Source organism: Henckelia pumila, unplaced genomic scaffold, assembly GCF_033568475.1.
Source record: "Henckelia pumila isolate YLH828 unplaced genomic scaffold, ASM3356847v2 CTG_466, whole genome shotgun sequence".
Lineage (NCBI taxonomy): Eukaryota > Viridiplantae > Streptophyta > Magnoliopsida > Lamiales > Gesneriaceae > Henckelia > Henckelia pumila.
The window spans coordinates 2,733,839-2,752,717 of record NW_027331833.1 but is presented as its reverse complement, the minus strand read 5'-3'; the positions used below and the strand labels follow the sequence as shown (position 1 = coordinate 2,752,717).

The 18,879-nt window shown below is 33.6% G+C and overlaps 2 protein-coding genes across 3 annotated transcripts; one reads left to right on the top strand and one right to left on the bottom strand.

Moving 5' to 3' along the window:
• The first annotated feature begins 270 nt into the window (after nucleotides 1-270).
• Nucleotides 271-2,741, top strand: LOC140872516 (cytochrome P450 CYP749A22-like). 2 transcript variants are annotated; one of them, XM_073275365.1, is made up of 5 exons: nucleotides 271-695; nucleotides 847-1,019; nucleotides 1,125-1,357; nucleotides 1,450-1,828; nucleotides 2,086-2,741. In XM_073275365.1, the coding sequence occupies exons 1-5, from the start codon at nucleotides 431-433 to the stop codon at nucleotides 2,512-2,514; spliced, it is 1,479 nt and encodes a 492-aa protein (XP_073131466.1). In that variant the 5' UTR covers nucleotides 271-430; the 3' UTR covers nucleotides 2,515-2,741. The 2 variants fall into 2 exon arrangements, with proteins under 2 accessions (XP_073131466.1, XP_073131465.1); XM_073275364.1 differs by having other exon boundaries at nucleotides 796-1,019.
• LOC140872515 (uncharacterized) lies at nucleotides 2,388-9,364 on the bottom strand. The gene is made up of 11 exons (XM_073275363.1): nucleotides 8,923-9,364; nucleotides 8,536-8,699; nucleotides 7,348-7,570; nucleotides 6,820-7,273; nucleotides 6,065-6,199; nucleotides 5,496-5,624; nucleotides 4,490-4,908; nucleotides 3,726-3,942; nucleotides 3,425-3,618; nucleotides 3,009-3,254; nucleotides 2,388-2,522 (listed from the first exon to the last, which is right to left on the bottom strand). Exons 1-10 carry the CDS (start codon nucleotides 9,315-9,317, stop codon nucleotides 3,068-3,070), a joined length of 2,517 nt encoding a protein of 838 aa, XP_073131464.1. The 5' UTR covers nucleotides 9,318-9,364; the 3' UTR covers nucleotides 2,388-2,522; nucleotides 3,009-3,067.
• Nucleotides 9,365-18,879: the final 9,515 nt, after the last annotated feature.

The window sequence follows — 18,879 nt, the reverse complement described above, 5'->3', positions numbered from 1 at the left end:
TTTTAATATGCCAATAATACCCTCAATTAGTTTTTTTTTTGTTTTCTAAATTTTTATTTACCTTTTTCTACAAATCTTTTTATTTTATAATTTAATTACAAATATTTAAAAAACAAAAATAAATTAAAAAATAAAATTATGATTGTAAGAACATGCAACGCGCGTGACGCTAGTGTATATATATATATATATATATATATATATATATATATGGGCCCGCTTGTAAACATATGAAACCTCAAATGTTATCGTTGACAATCTCATCATGAATCACTGGAATCAAAAAATTAAAACAAATTCAAGCTGTGCAACAGTGCGTGTGTACATACACTATACACCACATGTTATATATATTTATATATATGTTCTTCAAGAACAGCGCGCATCAAGTGACTTCCATTCTTTCAAACAAAAGTCTCGGATTGAAGCCATGATTACCCTTTTGTTGATCTTTCTATCAACCCTTTTACTAGCAATCCCCTCAGTTATCCTATACAAGTGGTGGTGGATTCCATTTCGAATTCAACGTGAACTTCAATCGCAGGGGATCAAAGGCCCCTCGTACAAGTTCATCCATGGAAACACGAAAGAAATCATCCAAATGAAGAAACAAAGAAGCAAGACACCCATGGATCTGTCACACGACGTATTTCCAAGGTTGCAGCCTCACTTGTACTCCTGGTCCAAGATTTATGGTAAGAATATGCATACTACTTCGATTCACTTACGAGCGTCTTTCTATATTACAACTGGGCTCTGTGCATATTTCCTGATCCCATGATTTTGTTGAATCAGGCAACGTTTTCGTCTACTGGCTAGGAGCTAAACCTTTTGTTGTGGTTACAGAACCGCAGATGATTAAAGAAATACTTAGTAACAAAGAAGGCGAGTTTTTGAAACGTAAAGTTGAAGTGTACATGAAGAAACTATTGGGAGATGGGATCGTTGTTGCAGAAGGTGAAAGATGGTCAAAGCTTAGGAGATTGGCTAATCATGCTTTCCATGGAGAGTGCTTAAAGGTAAAAATCTTACTGTTCAAGAACTCTATGGATTGGACATGCATCTTGTTTCTACTTGTCGTGCCCGAAATCATGACAATAGATTCTGGGTTCACCGCGGTTCAGGATATGGTTCCGGCAATGATCTCCAGCGCCAGAAGCATGGTGGATAGGTGGAGGAATTATGAAGGGAAAGAGATCGAAGTGTCCGAGCAATTCAGGCTTCTGACCTCGGAAGTGATCTCCAGGACGGCTTTCGGAAGCAGTTACTTGGAAGGGATAAGTATATTCGAAACACTCACAAAGTTATATGCTTTGATCTCCAGAAATGCATATAAGATAAGATTTTATGGCTCCATGTATGTTGTTATTATTAATATTTATAATGAATTTTCACAAAAAGAGACTCCTCGGCGCCAGATCACTCAATCCTTAGAGATTATTTCTGCAGAAAGATTATTCAGACAGAAGATGACACTGAAGCCGACCGAATCGAGAAACAGCTCCGTGTTTCTATCCTGGAAATCCTAAAGAAACGAGAAATCGAAGCTAGTAAAGGGCAAGTTAATGATTTTGGAAATGATTTTTTGGGATCTCTCCTGAAAGTTCACCATGACATGGATCCCAAAAATCGGGTGTCCGTTGATGAAATCATCGATGAATGCAAAACCTTCTATTTCGCTGGACAAGAAACTACTTACGGCTTACTAAGTTGGAGCATTCTCCTGCTTGGAATCCACACGGAGTGGCAAGAAGAAGCAAGAAAAGAAGTGATTCAACTGTTTGGCCAAGAAAATCCTAACCCAGAAGGCATCGCTAGATTGAAGACCGTAAGTAATGTTGAGTAGAGATTCAAATTTCTTAAATCCTAACAGATCTCTTTTAGTTATGAACTTGATATCAACTGAAATTTTTAACTCACAAATCTAATCTAACTAAATCTAATCTAATTTAATCTATGTTTACTAAAAGCATATGTTTAATCGTCCCCAAACCTCAAAATAGACTACCAAGATCACTGACTAAATAACGGATTCCGTTGTTATTAGCTATGCATAACACGCATGATTGCTTTCTTGAAATGCAGGTAACCATGATCATCTATGAAACTCTGAGGCTATACAGTCCTGTGACGACTATTACAAGAAGAATAGAGAGAAAAACTAAACTAGGGAAATATCAGTTACCAGCAAATGTCAATCTGTTGATTCCTCCTCAAGCATTGCATCGAAATCCTCATACATGGGGACAGGACGCCCACCTGTTCAAACCAGAGAGATTTTCTGGAGGATTGGCGAAATCAACAAATGGCAATTCCGTGGCATTCCTGCCCTTCGGTTCTGGACCTCGAATGTGTGTTGGCATGAACTTTGCATTTAATGAGGCTAAGATAGCACTATCAATGATCCTGCAACGGTACAAGTTCACTATATCGCCAAATTACATTCACTCGCCAAATCTAGTTCTCACTATGCAGCCTCAACATGGAGTAAAAATCTTGCTGCATCCGCTGTAAGAATAAGCCTGCAACATCAGTTGTCATTAGTATTGAAACAAGAATGCTATTGCTATTATATGGAGTAATAACAATAGAAATATCCATTTTGCATAGTCTTTGAGAGTTATCATCATGATGGGTGGTTCCCCGAAATAGCCCGAGACAGGCAGTTTCAGCCTTTCAAGTTTCAGGAGTCAAAACTCGTATTAAAAAAACATTATAAATAAAAAAATCAAATTTTTTCATTTGATTATTGGATCCATCCTTGATCACAAAATTAGAAATTCAAGGAAACCGAAAGACATGAAGCAAATTGTTGTCTAATATATGTTGCCACAAATTCACATCTCCCAGCATATCCCGTGAATGAAAGGTAAAAACCCCACTAACAATTGCAGAAAACATAGGCATGAAGAATGAAACTCCAAAAAAATGTGTAGCCTATGTCGAGGATGTTGGAAATACTTGATATTCATTTGCAAGCATATTCAGATAAAGGATTTGACAACAACCTGATTTAGTTCCATCCATAACGATGTATAGTAAATTACTCGTGTCCTGGTAGTTGATTCTAGACTCCCATAACTTTCAGTAAAAAAGCGTACTCGAAAGCTGTCTCCAAACAATGAGCAAAATGACCACCGTCACGAAAATGTCCCCCATTCATACTTGTCTGCAGAATTACTGAAGATGAACAGCTTGAGCATGCTGCATCTCGTATCTTTGCCACCCATTTTGCCGCTTCCCAAACACCAACCCTTCAGGACGGAATAATGGGAAGTACATATATAAAAAAAACAGCAGGTTAGATTTTATAGTATGGTGGAATTTACTTAAATTATGAGAAAGAAGTGCTATCTGATCAAAATGTGGGGAGAAACTGTAGCTATAAATTTGTTGAAATGATAATCTAAGAAAGTTTGATTACCGTGAATCATTGAATGAGGACAAGACGAGCATTGAAGGACAGCAAACACCTTGAGGAATATTATCATAGGGAGAGTACTTAAGAATACAGTCAAAGCAAGACTTAGTTTGAGGATTTCCGAATTCTTCGTAATCCAAAGTAGTAAGAGGTAAATTGGGATCCAGTAGGGTGTTAAGTACATCAAGAAAGGGAACCTATCATAGAAAATGCAAAAGTATTTAAATTTTTGAGATCCAAGATGAAGGAACAGTAAGTTTAAATTACATTTAAAAGGAAAAAAAATTGGCATTTCCCTGCCTACCTTCAAAATGGCAGCACGAAACAATTCGGGATGCATATTTACAGCTGCTCCCACAAGAAGACATCCAGCACTGATACCCATTGCACCAAGCTGATTTCTATGGACTAAACCCTCGTTGATCATATATTTGCCACATGCGACAAAATCATAGATGGAGTTCAACTTGTTCAATACACGGCCAGATTGATGCCAAGAAGGATCTGCACCAGCACCACCCCTGTGCCAAGGGAAACGCCAAATGCGAAAAAATTAATGCTCGGTATTCTACCAACAGCATTTGATAATCTTCAAACTCAGTGGATCGAATTACTTGACAATAACTCAAGCAGAAGAAAGGAATAGATAAATGCTGCACGATGTACACAATTCCAAAACAAACTTGCTGTTCTTCTCAGATGGCGTATATTTAAGCATGACTACGAGTCCACCTTGCATTGAATGCTTTTTTGCTCAGTATACATGTTTTTAAAGCAAAATTTGCTCAACAAAATGCACCATAGCAAACTATAAGAAAACCTCCTTTTGAACAATTTAACAGAAATGCTGAAGTACCCCACAGCCAGTAATTTAAATTATGGCACTTTCAAAAATAGCAGCGGTTTGGTATACACTTTGAAAAGGGGAACCATTAGACATAAGTTTCTTTGAATAGGACAAAACAAAATGAAAATACATACAAGAACATAAAATGTTTCCACAAAAAATCAGATATTAAAATTAGAAGAAAATTTGGAATTACAAAATTATCACTCGACTCCGTATACCTCACATCCGCGAATGCAAACATCCAACCCTTATCAAGTAAGCTTAAACGGTCTGGACACCAGCTTTTATCCAGATCCTCACCATATGCACCATACCCATGTAGAAGCCCAGGAGACCGCCCTTTCTGAAATGCAGTGCGTGAAAACAGGACAGTTAACGGGACTTTGACACCATCATGGGAAAGAACCTCTTTCTCTTCACAAGTGTATTTCAGAGAGAAACCTTTCCATCTGTGAAATCCATTATCTTTAGCACCTTTTTCTTTCTTGTATGAGAATTCAAGAGGTTTAACTGTGTCAGGGGCACTAAATGGTGAGCTATTGTCAACTGCATTCATCAAAATATTTGTCACATCTTCCTGCTGAACAGTGGCAAAAGTTTTCCTCATCATGTCATAGTCAACGATAAGATCAGGCATCTGGAAAGTTAGTGAAAAGAAAAGCCAGGTAAGTAAAAAATTTTAAACAAGTTCAAGTGACATACAATTAAGTGCCATTCAGCCAATACGTATTTCATTTCATATATTAAAGAAGGGTTTTAGCTTCAATAAAAAATGTTTATTGCTTCATATGACGAAGCCTTATAAAGAACTCAGTATTGTGAATCGGCTAAATAGCCTTCCAGCCAAATGCAGTTTTTTTCCACCATCATATTAATTATTAAGAAAAGAAAAGGTATTTATTTATAAACTAAAACATTGCAGTCTCGTTACACCAATTAAACAACCATTGATAATCCCGCAAAACCAGATAACACACAACTCTTTCTTTACTAGGACTCAAGTTATGCATGATTCTGTCACTCCCAAAATGTCCAGACAGTTCTTATATAAAGCAAAAAGTGAAGGCACAATAACTTTTGCATCAAGAAACTCAATAATGGTGGGTCCGAAATACAGAATAAGACAAGTAACAAGCTAAGTGAATTAATCATTGTACAATCAAATGAAAAAAGTGCTAATAGACAAATTCTAAAATTAATCAGCAGGATAATCTGAAACTATACCACAGGTGAAGAAAGGACAACACGGTAGATGGAATTCTTGAAGTCGTGATTAGAACTGGGAGTGATGGTACACATGTTTGAAGGCATAGGAAAAAACCAAGGATTAAGATCACTGATCTCCATTTGTTTCTGCAAAATTAATCAAGAAAGGTGAGAAGAACATAAAAGTTGTGTCTAAGAACATGATCACAACAATAATAGCTAGATTGATGAAATTTGAGAAGGTGAGGATGGCTGATGGTCGTACGAGCCAAAAAAATATAGAGCTTATCATTGTAACTACAACATTTATACAAGAAACCAAAATTGATAACAGTGATGATTATGCTAATGATTACTATGACGTATAATTACTGTGTTCACTATCATTTATAAAGATCTTCAAGAGAAAATAGAATTCACTCATACGAATTATCATTGTAAAAGAAATCCAAGATTGTTTTCATATAATTTACAAAGTGAAAATTGTAGTGAAACTAAGAACCTTGGGGATAGCTAAAACACAGAAGTCAAATGCAACATTACCAAAATCAGGTCCTTCATTAAGCAAAAAAAGATGAAGCTAAAACCTGACTATCAACATCAAATGGCATGTGGATTGAACATATTGAACGACAACCCTTTTTGTTAAGAAAAAGGACTAGGTGTTCATTAAACATGTCCATATCTTCCAGGCAAACATCTTCACCAGGCATGATGGCATCCTACAGAGGTGATAATATATTAATATGAAAATCTGGAATGCATAAGCTGAGAACAAGATAAATAATAGAAAAAAAAAAATTCAGGATACGGTTATGTTAAAAGCAGCACCCAAATAAAAGCAAGTGAGTGCACGGTATTTAATTGACAAGCAAGCTCACAAAAAAATATCAAACCGATGGAGTACGGACATATTGTCCTCCACTCTAGTTAAAGCATGTTTCATCAAGACATAGAATGTAAGGATTTATATTCATCCCATCAGCCAAAAGTTGTAAAAATACCAAAATTTGAAAATTTTGTTAATCCAAAAACCTTTTCATTAACCAATCCTCTTGAACAGACTCGAAATATTTTTAAACTTGTCTTACAGAATATTTTAATTGAACTTCCATAACGCATTCCAAAATAATTATGTCAAAGCATAAAAGCTGCATGTTCTTGTTTAAGGACTTGAATTATCTTCCAAATGCAGCATTTGGATGTTCCTGGAAGCTGGGCCATTAACCTCTAGTAACTACACTGTTCAAGCTGAATAAGCCCATCCCCCTCAAGTCATTACGTATGAAGGACAACTATGATCTTTAATGGATAAACGTCCAAGTACTATACAAGATGTTACCTGCAAGTTAACTGATTGCACATCATCATCTCGGCATCGGGCTAGATAATAACCACTCCCTAAAAACTTCTTACCCTCACTTGTTGGAGCATTTGTAAGGATGTAAAAAAAGCCACAATGATGTTCCAAGAAGTATTGGACTCCAGAGACACGTTTACAGAACCTTTGCAACCCGTCTTGTGGATTGGTAGCATCTATGACATAAACCTGCAGTGGTGCTAAGACGTCAGTAAACCACACAAGAAGTAGAGATGTGTATAATTGTTTGATAATGAAAAAAAAAAGGAATTGAAATGGATAAGTTCCTTCCTCAGATGAAGTCCTTGAATTAGAATTCAATGTTATAAACTTGCCATTTTTGGTGTTTGCAATATCCACACAGAACCGGGAATCATTTTCTGTATATATTACGTTACCATCCACATAGTCCGATCCCAGTTTGGTGCACATGACCCTGAAAATTATATGTCAGGAAAAATATAATACGAGACACCCAAATGAACTTCACATAAAACTTGAAGAATGTACCTATAAGGCCGTTGGTTCTGCTCATGTAATGTATAGAACAAAGTACAACCATCCTGGCCCCAAGCCAAACTCATAACACCCTCGACGCTGAAATGTGGGAGAATACTGTTCGTTCCGAGATCCTTAATTTGAAGTTGAAATTTTTCTTCCCCTGTTGTGTCAAGTGTGTAAGCAAGAAAACCGTGACATGGTGATATTCTGCAAGTACCCACATGGACATATCCTATAAAATAGATAATAAAAAGCATTATTGCATATACATGCATAATTGAATATATATGAACACATTCTAACAAAAACTTGTGTTCTGTATAGGTAAGGAGAAATACATAACATATATTAAAGAGAACAGACCACACCTGATACATCAAGCATAATACATTTCCTTCCTCATTTGCAGGTCTCAAACCATTTAAACACTACCGACGAGAAAGATTAACTTTTAACTTACATTTAGATATTGTATCAGAAGACATAACTGCTATTAACAAACATAAGTATAAGACACTGTCTAAATTAACTAAAACCAGCGTTGTGATTCAGAGAAAATGTTATCCTTAATGCCCAATGTTTCTTATAAATATCTTAAGGTAATTGAAAATCACACAACTTAATCAGATACCAGACTACGTGATAGTTTCTTATAAACTAAGCAAAAGATATTGCATATAATTTGAAGAACTTTGGTCAGGCACATAAGATTCCTAGTCATGCCACAAGACAATTACGATGTGGAATATTCTCAAATAATTTAGATATTGTATGAGAAGACATAACTGCTATAAACAAACATAAGTATAAGACACTGTCTAAATTAACTAAAACCAGCGTTGTGATTCAGAGAAAATGTTATCCTTAATGCCCAATGTTTCTTATAAATATCTTAAGGTAATTGAAAATCACACAACTTAATCAGATACCAGACTACGTGATAGTTTCTTATAAACTAAGTAAAAGATATTGCATTTAATTTGAAGAACTTTGGTCAGGCACATAAGATTCCTAGTCATACCACGAAACAATTACGATGTGGAATATTCTCAAATTAACAATTTAGTCAGAGAGAGAGAGAGAGAGAGAGAGAGATATATAGTAATTCCACCCCATATGTAATGTTATTCCTCAGAAAAATGAAATGATTTAGGATAAAAGAAAATGACCGGGAAATTAAAAGCAAAAGGAACTTGCCATGCTTTTCTGCAATTTCATTCCAGTCAAGCAAAACTTGCTCCCTACCAAATCCTCCTTCGGAAGAACTGATTAAATTGTTAAACCAACCTTTCTTTTCATCAGCTAATTTCCTACACAAAACGGGATACTCCTTCCCCTCGGGAATGCACTGGTAGTACAGCCTATTCAAGCACGCAAAACAGGGGGAAAAAGAAAAAAAAACAACTAATTTAAAGAATCTCAAGAAGAGTAAATTCACTATTAAATGGGAGTTAAAGTAAAACACAGCATATAAAACACACATACTAAAATTTAATTATACAGCATATAAAACACACATAACTCCACCACACAAACACGAACATTTTGCAATTTACTGCACGGCAATAGATTGAAAAAACAGACCAGGGTCCCCAACGTTCAGGAGGGGTAGAAATCTTGGAGGGAAGTCTGGAAACCATCTCAGAATAAAGACTCCTCTGCAATTCTTCGGTGTCTCGCATGAATGCCTCGGCGTATGAATTTTCTCGGTGAAGGTAGGTGATGAAATCTGGGTCATTTGTATTAGACATCCAATGAAATGGATCTTGAAACGTGACCCCATGGACGGTGGACTCGAAAGGCACCTTCTTGGCCTCCGGAGTGCGGTGAGGCGGCGGTGCGAAGCCAAAGTTCTTGTTTTTGCAGGAGGAGGAGAAATATGCAGCGTGTAATTCGTTGCTTATTAGGAAATTCAACGGCAGAAGGGTCTTCTTAGTTGAGGAACGGAAAACGAGAAGACGGGCAGTTAAGCCCGCCATGGAGGCGGCGGCGGCGGCGGAAAGATTTTGAAACGATGCAGACGTTAAGTTCCACAGTAGCATAAGCGTAAATTCATATTATCCCGGAAGTCAATAAAGGGAAGTAGAATTTGATGGGCCGCCAGATTCTTCGACAGGCATCGTACGGTCCAGACAAAAGAACTCAGCCCACTTATTATGTTTGCTAATTGCAAATTTATTTCATTTTAAGATATATATTGTTTATGACCAAAAAAAAAGATATATTGTTTATTTTAAAAACTTTCGTATTCTATGACCTACGTAATGTTTTAACAAAAATTCTATTATGAGCTTATTTATATATACTAGTAAAAGTAACGTGCATTGCACGTGGGAACAAATTTTTATTATCGATAAATGTTGTTAAATAAATAAATTGAGATGAGAAGATATAAACATGCAATTAATTAATAATCTTCATGATATTTTAGTAAATATTAAATTCAATTTAATATGATTTTTACAACATTTTTTTATAAAATGAGTACGAATAATCTTTGTTTAAATATTTTATATGTTACAAGTCTAATTAAATTTATAGACGTTATTGCAAATAATGGTTGTAACAAATACTATAATTTTGTATAAATTAGACATGGAGGAAAATATATAATTTGATGTCATGACATATTTAATAAATAAAATTTAAGAAAAAAATATAATAAATAATACATAGTGTTGAAAATTTATTTTACCACTACTGATTTTGAGAAAATAATAATAATATAGATAATGCATTCTAAAATATAAATTAAATTACAACGTCTTTTCTTTCTTTACATAACCATTTTTTCTTCTTTCACGATTTTTTCGTTTGCCATCCATTATTTATTCTTAAAAAAATTAATTTTCTCATCATATTCGATAATAATTCTTGTGATGTTTTTTCTATCAATTATTTTTATTTTTATTTTTTTATTTTTTGATTCTTTTGTTGAAATAATTTTTTGCAAGAGTATAAATAATTTCATTGTCTTCAATCCTCATTCTTGTGTTATTATCTTCTATTACTTGTAAGTCAATATCGTTAATAATCAATGTGTTATTGGACGTTTTTTCTATTTTTTATTTCATGCTAAGTTGTTCGAAATCTACTATTGCAATAATTTTTGTTGCTAAATTTTTGCTCGAATTTTGAATGCTTTTGATTAAAAATGTTAACATTTTGTCTTGTATTTCAACCGTCTTATCCATTTTGAGAATAAATGCATATATTTTTTATTTTGTGTCTCTAAAATCTTGTAGTATATTGAAGTATATAAGACCAATCGTTTGCTGCTTTACCAAAAGCTATAACTAACGGTAATAGTGCAACTCAAATCTTTTAAACCGCACAACAACCAAGCGTCATGGTTCGATTGTGTTACCCACCAAGGACAATTATCGCATTCAACAATCTTCATTGCACTCCTTGTAATCAATGAGAATCGAACTCATGACCTTAGCTCTGATATCAATTATAGGACCGATCGCTTGTCACTTTACCAAAAGCTTACAGTTTCAATGTTCATCACTTACAGTCATCGCTATTTTATAGCTATATATGTTAACAGTTTAAAATAATACATTATCAATAACTCATGTTAGCATATAGATATAATATTTAATATAGTTTTATTTTGACACAATATTGATATTGATTCTTATGCAATTATTAACTCGAGTTTCCATCATTTGATTGATTAATATTGAGAAAGTATGACATGTTTGGTACCATGCATTTGTTTTATTTTCTTTCTTATGTATGTATGCTCTGAATCGATATAATTTATTATGTATTTGATAATAAGTGAGAAATGTAATCAAATTAAATAAAATATTCATTTTGTAATGTTCTAATTTATGTGTTAATTACTTATTTTACAAGTATTGATTTATGTAGTAATAATACTAATAATAATAATAATAATAATAATAATAATAGCAATAATAATAATAATAACATATATCATGCATTCTAAACATTAATTTAAATTATTAATAAATATTTTTACACCATATGTTGAATTTTTATCTCTTTCACGATTTTTTTCTATTTATCATGCATTATTTTTTTCTCTATGAAAAAATCAATATTTTTATCATCTTTATTAAAAGCAATTTAATTATATAGTGGGTCTGGCGAAACGCGAAGACACACCCGGACCTGTTTGTGAACACGTTTGGGCGATTCTAAACTCGTCTCTCCGGGGCAGGTTTAATACAAGGCTAAGTTTAGACACGGTCCATTATCATCCTTTTATTGAAGTATTGTCGTTCTTTAAATAAAGTATATTTTATAATAATTGGTAATATATATATACTATTTGAAAGAAAAACTATTACATGTTTAGTTATGGAATCAATATAATATTTAACATTGCAACTAATAAAAAAATTTGCAATATTTTCGAACAATGTAACCCCCCCCCCCCCCCCCCGAGTTTCAACAATTTTTTCATTTATGGTCATCATTATTTTATATCTACATTAACAGTTTAGAATAAGACATTATCAATAACTCATGTAAGATTATAAATATAGTATTTAATGTAGTTTTACCTTGTCACAATATTGATATTGAAACCTATGCTTACAGCTAGTGTTTTTTATTTTTTTTATTATTCTTGTGCAATTATGGTCTGTTTCTTATCATGAATTCGTCTTATTTTCTAACCCATGTATGTATGTTTTCAAACAATATTATTTATTCTGTATTTGTTAATAAGTGAGATAAGTTAATTAAATTAAATATTTATTTTGTAATTTCTTATCTTATGTGTTGATTATTTATTTTGTAACTACTGATTTATGAAAAACAAATGTAATATAGATAATGCATTCTAAACCTTAATTTAAATTATTGCGCAATTGTTTTTCCTTTTATATTTTGAAATTTTCTCACATTTTTTTTTTCATTTACCATCCGTTTTTTTATTTCTTTATGAAAAAATCAATATACACATCATCTTAATATAATTTTTGTGATGATGTCTTTTTCTATCAATCATTTACATTGTATGATAGGATCGAAAATGTCTTTCTCAACTGTATGAAGTTCAGATGGGTTAGTAAACGAACTCTTGTCTTTCTCGTGTGTCTATGTTAATCAATCAGTGCGGAAGAGATTGACTAACAGATCGAACACAGATCAAATGGCTTGGTTGAATTCGTGAGGTGAGTGAATGTGTTTGACAGATAAGAAATAACACAAAGACTTGTTTCTGGATGTTCGGAGCTCAATCTCCTACTTCACCCCTTCTTCCACCTCGGAAGGATTCACTCTCTTCTAGAAGACTTTGATCTTACACAAGCAGTTTGCACAAACCCGATCCAAGATTGGACTTACACCTCTGTCTATCTCAGAACTCCTAGACACTCAAGAACATAGCCCTTGCTTGTTTCTTGTTACAAAGGTAGTGCTTTACAGAACACTCAACCGATCTGATATAATCTTACAACTCGATATTTCTGACCGTGTATTCTCTTCTCTTTCTGTAGCTCTCTTTTTCTTACGCTTCTTAACCTCTGTTTCTTCTTTTCTTCTCTTCTTGTATTTATAGCCTTTAGAAAGTATCCGTTAAGGTGTCGACAAGTCTCCTTAATTTGCTCTTAGATCTTGACTTTCTGGTTCTTTGTTGGCAACGTTCAAATCTTCTTTTAATGTCTTTTGTCTTTTAGCACAAAAGCTCTCTGACATTCTAGGCTCTTCCATAAGTTCTTGATCTGTTATGTTTCTGATAATCATTCGGTCTGAATGTGGCTTTGATCTGTACTATGTGCAGATCAATTATGATCACATAATTGATCTGATCTCAAGACATCGTGAACTTGATCTGGCTTCTTTGTTGCCTCCATTGATCTGCTCGATAAATTATCTGTTCTGTTTCTCTTATGATCTGCTCAGTTGATGTATAAGTTTGTCAAACACCGAAATTTTGATCTTGAATTTCTAACATTTTACTATCGTTATTATTTTATTTTTTCGTTGGACATACTTTTTTTATTACTAAAAATTTTTAGATACAAGAATACAATAATTTCATCGTTCCCAACTACATTCTGGTATGTATCGTCTTCTATTACTTGTATGCAATATTGTTAATGATTGATGTAATTGTTGAACATCCTCTTTTCTTTTTAATTTATTGTTTTTCAAAATCTAATTATCTCCTTTTGCTTATAATGTTTTCGTTGCCAAAATTTTTGATTGAATTTTCAATGTCATTAGTTAAAAACATTTACATTTCATCTTTTATTTCAACATTTTTTTCTATTTTGAGAGTAAATGCATATTCTTATTTATTTTGGTGTATTTAATATTTCTTCATTAATTGTAAGACTATCTCATAATTATTTTAATGGTTTTAGCTTTTATGAAGAGGAAAATTAGTTAAATTTTTTTAATTTTAACTTTTGTATATATGATATGTGTGTGTTGGTGTATTTTTTATTTATTATTTTAGATTAAAACTTGACTCTACTTGAATTGATTTATTTCAACATGAGTGTGTAATTTAATTAACATATATATATATATATTAATAAATTTAAAAATATAATATTTTTTATATTTAAATATGAACTCATGATATAATTATTTATCTCAATAGGTCCTTACACAAATTAAAATATATAAGATTTTTTTAAAAAAATACGTTTATCCAGTCTACAAACAAATAAAATTCAAATATCTGGTGTTTCAATCTCTTAGTATTTAATTAAGATTTTTGTTGAATTTTTTAAAAAATATTTTTGTAAAAATATATTCACTTTATCTACAAGAAAATAAAAAATAAAGTATTTTGGTATTTCAATTTTTTTGGAAACTGAATCCTTATTATCTAATATGTACACACTTTGTCAATTTTGATCTTATCATATTATCTACAAAAAAAAATAGAAAATAAAGTATTTTGGTATTTCAATTTTTTTGGAAACTGAATCCTTATCTAATATGCACACACTTTGTCAATTTTAACCTTATCGTAATAATCAATTTTACATATAATATAAATATTGATTTACGTTTATGCCCTAACTAAAATGTTGTTTTTACTTTCATAACCCCATATATTTTTATATGGTTGTGCTTATAGTGTAAATAAAAAGACAACGTTGTTATTTCACAATTGTAAAACTTTGTCCTTATATATATATATATATATATATATATATATATATATATATTATGATGCCATCAGATATTAATATATGAGTTTGATAGAATAGTGAACTTTCATAGAGACATAGCTAACAAATATTTATCTAGTGGACAAATTTTCAATTACAATAAACGTAAAAAAGAACGTAATTTCATAGAACTAACAAATTTATTTTAAAACAAATCCACCTTGAAACTATTTGCGATAATATTTTTATAACTTAATTTATGGAAATAGATATGAGTAAATAATATCTAAAAATTAAATTTAGACCAATTTATTTGAAAAAAGAAATGCATTTAGATTTTATATTTTTTGAAAGTTCCAATCTGTACCAATGTCTATGTCCACAATAATCATAAATATTTATGATACACGAGCTGTTATATTCACAAAATTGGGCAAAAGCCCACCTTTGTCTATATAGGTTCTACCATCTTGATGTTTGGATAATGATCATGGATTTGATTCTTTCCCATCAGCATTTTCTCAAACAAACGATTTACATAATTAACATGATTTATAAGTTACTGCGTTAGAGTTTACTCAGTATCAGTATTGTAAAAATCATTGCATGATTATCGGGCGACCGCTCATTACCTAACACCTGGTTAAGATTATTTTTTTAAGTTATATATCTCTAATTTTTCTTCTTCTTCGTCTCCACATTTCTCAAACATTTTCCTATCTATTGGATTTAAACTCAAAATTTATTATGAAATATTCTTTCTCTTCATCCAATATAAATTTTTATCATCATCATGAATTCTTTTACATACTCGTCAATATTTGGTCTCGACATCTTCATGATCTCCATTCTCCACTATCAACAACCTCTCTTTGTGTCATGGTTGTTTCACTAATTAACAAGTGCCACATTCACTCTTTTTTTTCTCCCCATCTTCGAAGACCTTGGCTTTGAATTGAAGAGAGACCAAATTTTTTAATTGCATTTTTCATATCATGAACTAAAAAAATAAATTAACTCAAATATTTTGGTGCTTAAATTAAACGACCTAATTAACACCACCGAAACTCGTGAATATTTTTTGATTGTTGAATCTAAATTCTAATTATATTTCTTCAATTCATCTATATAAATTTAAGTGACTACCACTAATTAGTCGTAGATCTCTTCCTATTTCCAACTCCGAACTCTTGTTGTATCTCATCAACGGCGGTGTATGAATTTTCAGATAGTGGTGCGGTTCGTTCGAGAAATTCCTATATCTCCTGACCTATCTCTGAGATGTTTGGACTTTTCAAAACTCCATGTAAATGCAGAAGAGAAATGATATCCCCACTCAGACCAAGACAGAACTTTGAAGCCATAATTGACTTTGGAGGATAGATAGCACCCTAGTTTAATTTGTGTTTTCTTTTTATAATAACAATTAGTTTTATCAACTTGTCAAAAAAAAAAAAAAAAAGTTAGTTTTATAAAAAAAAAACAAAAGTCAAAACAAGGACCTTAATAATATTTCGATTATATATTAATGATTTGTAAAATATTTAGGTGCATCCCCGTCGGTACAGCTCTGTGTGCGTTTTGGTATTAATCCCATGTTCCTAATCATTGATCATATAAATATGATTCAATCATTGCATTATTTATTTATTTATTTGAAACAAAGTTTTTACTATACGATGAGATGTGATATTTTTTATAGTTAATCTAATTATATTAAAACTAATCACATGGATTATAAATAATATAATGGGAGGAGGGGTGAGTTAACCCATAAATAATTAAGTGACATTGAGTCCAGGAGTGAAGTCCATGAACTCTCAAGCCCATGGTTCATCTTGAAATATTTATAAATAAGAGGACATTCTTTATTTGAGGTACACTCTCATTCTCTCAACTTATGTTTTTAAAAGCTCTCTAGTTTTTGTGAGTGCATATTTTGAGTGAATCGCTGAATTGAGAGCATCAGAGTATTTTCGTCGAGCATCCTCGATGCCTCTAACCTCATTTTGTGACGCATGTGACGAACCTAGTTTTGCTGAATAAGTTACGCAAAGAGCACTTGGTTTCCTAAAGCTGTTATTTATTCTAATTTACTGAGCACAAGAAAGACCCTCTTCAGGATAACAAGGTTTTGTGCAACATCAGTTTGGCGTCGTCTGTTGGAAAAAGTCACCTCATCACCGAGAATGCAAACGCGATCACAAGAAACTCGCAACACCCGAGAGGAACTTGAACAACCACCTCCATCGATCCCCTCAGCAGAACCAAGAGTTATTGATCGCCTCAGAGGCTCTGAAGACTTTGTTGGAAGAAGCAGCATCCAGGGCTGCAGCTGAAGCTATGGCCTAGTACCTGGTGGCTAAGAAACAGGGTAGCGGGAACCAGGATGCACCTGGCGGAGGATTGCCTTTGCATCACTCGGAGAGAGTTCTGCGGGAAAAAGAGGTGGTCGGAACTAACGAAGTAACACCTATAAACACAAGAAAGGGACAATACTTCGAGAAGATGAGGCAAACAGTCACGCACCACCCCTCCGTTAGGGACTACGTTGCGCCAAGGGAGATGAGGGTTCTTTAGCCATTTCCTGCTCGTCGTAGTCCATTCACCACAGCTATATATCTTGGCAGAAGTATTGCCAGCAGGAATAAAAATAACAAATCGGCCTGAGTTTAATGGGACAGGGGATCCGTAAGATAACCTAGATAGATTATACGCAAAGGCTGACCTCTATGACATCAGCAACGCTCCATATTGTAAAATCTTCAGAACTACCCTGTCAGGACAAGCCCTTACTTGGTTCAACAAGCTACCCCCTCGGACAATAGGAAGCCTTGAGATACTTAACAATCGCTTCCTAAACCAATTTTTCATTAATCGGAAGTATCCGAAAACTGAAACATACTTATTCTCGATAGTCCAGAAAGAAGGAGAAACCCTGGGGGAATTCATACAACAATTGACCCGAGCAGTTCATGAAGTCCCGCATGTCAACCATGACTTGTTAGCTGGGATATATCATTCAACAAAACCTATGTAACAGGAACTTCAAAGAATCAATAGCTGGAAAGCCTCCAAGAACTTTGGAGGAGTTGCGGGAAAGGGAAGGAAATATATTCGTATTGAGGAATCTGTCGATCACTCTCATCTAGGAAAAAAAAAAAGAGGACGAGAATCCTAGAGTAAAGAGAAAAGAAAGGGAGAAAATGTCTCATAGTACCCACCTTCAGTACACTCCATTGACAATGTGTTTGTCGGGCATACTAATCATAGCTGAACAACAAGGCTTGCTACAACCTCCGCACCCAATGAAAGAAAATCCAAAGCATCTAAGATGTGACAAGTATTGTCATTTCCATAGAATTAAGGGACACATGACAGAATATTGCCACAATTTACGAGCTGAAATAGATAAATTGATTGAACAAGGACACTTGAGAGACTTTGTTATTAAAGATAACCAGCAGCGAGACGACATGCATCCTGAAGATCTTTGGGAAGAACACATGTCCATCGGAGGAATAATTGCAGCGATAACTACGGGCCACCTCGTGTTGACATGATGAGTACGAGAAAAGATATTGGCATATCGCGAGAATGCAGCGTGGTCCAAGAGGATTCTGTGGAGAGCAAGAGTCCCAACAACTGAAACCCCATCGAATAAATTCTACGCCATCTCTTGGAATCGATGATGAAACAGTTCAATCGTAAACATTTCAGCCCCCAGAGTGCAAGATTGAAAAGATAATTATCGAATTTTGCCCTTGTTGTTTCATGTTTTTCCTAAATCTTTTTCTTTTGATTTAGTTATTTCGGGTTTTGCTAATACTTTCAATGTAGCCTCCACTATTATGAGTTCAATGGAAAATTCCAGTCTGTATAATCAGCAAATCCCTAACATGCATAAAAATATTAACTCTCATATGTGATGCTTAACTAAAAAGTCATAGACCCGTGAAGTCGGTAAAAGTTATCCATGCATAAAAGGCCAAACTTGTCGTGCATGAAAACTATATTACCAACTCTGTAAGAGGTCACGACAATAAAATTAAGTCTTGGGATACCTTATCACCCAAGAGGTTGGATTAGGACTTCCCGTGAGACAAAATATCGGAGCCTGATCAAATCCCAAGTCCCATCACGTTAAGCATCACGATGTTACTCGTAAATCAACGGGATACATATCGAATCACAGCAAGAGTCCATAGAAGGCAACCCGAGTAAACACACCTCTCTAGGAGAACAAGTCAATTCAGGTGAACATGCTACTCCAAGGGAACAAGTCAATTTGGATAAACACATCTCTTTAGAAGAACATGTCCTTTGCAAAACAAAATCACCCAAGAGATTTTAGTACCCTGAAGAGTGATGCCAGGAGGATCTAAGATACCCAAAGAGCATAAATCACATGGAGAGCAAAAAATCGCAA

What these genes read in the sequence shown, in the direction of transcription:
- LOC140872516 (XM_073275364.1), top strand. Translation starts at nt 431, where the DNA reads ATGATTACCCTTTTGTTGATCTTTCTATCAACCCTTTTACTAGCAATC. An exon ending in CTCCTGGTCCAAGATTTATG is followed by an intron (nt 696 to 795) that starts GTAAGAATATGC and finishes TTGTTGAATCAG; the next exon opens with GCAACGTTTTCGTCTACTGG. An exon ending in TCCATGGAGAGTGCTTAAAG is followed by an intron (nt 1,020 to 1,124) that starts GTAAAAATCTTA and finishes ACCGCGGTTCAG; the next exon opens with GATATGGTTCCGGCAATGAT.
- LOC140872515 (XM_073275363.1), bottom strand. Translation starts at nt 9,317, where the DNA reads ATGGCGGGCTTAACTGCCCGTCTTCTCGTTTTCCGTTCCTCAACTAAG. An exon ending in TGAAATTGCAGAAAAGCATG is followed by an intron (nt 7,571 to 8,535) that starts GCAAGTTCCTTT and finishes TCTATTTTATAG; the next exon opens with GATATGTCCATGTGGGTACT. An exon ending in TTTGCATTCGCGGATGTGAG is followed by an intron (nt 3,943 to 4,489) that starts GTATACGGAGTC and finishes CCCTTGGCACAG; the next exon opens with GGGTGGTGCTGGTGCAGATC.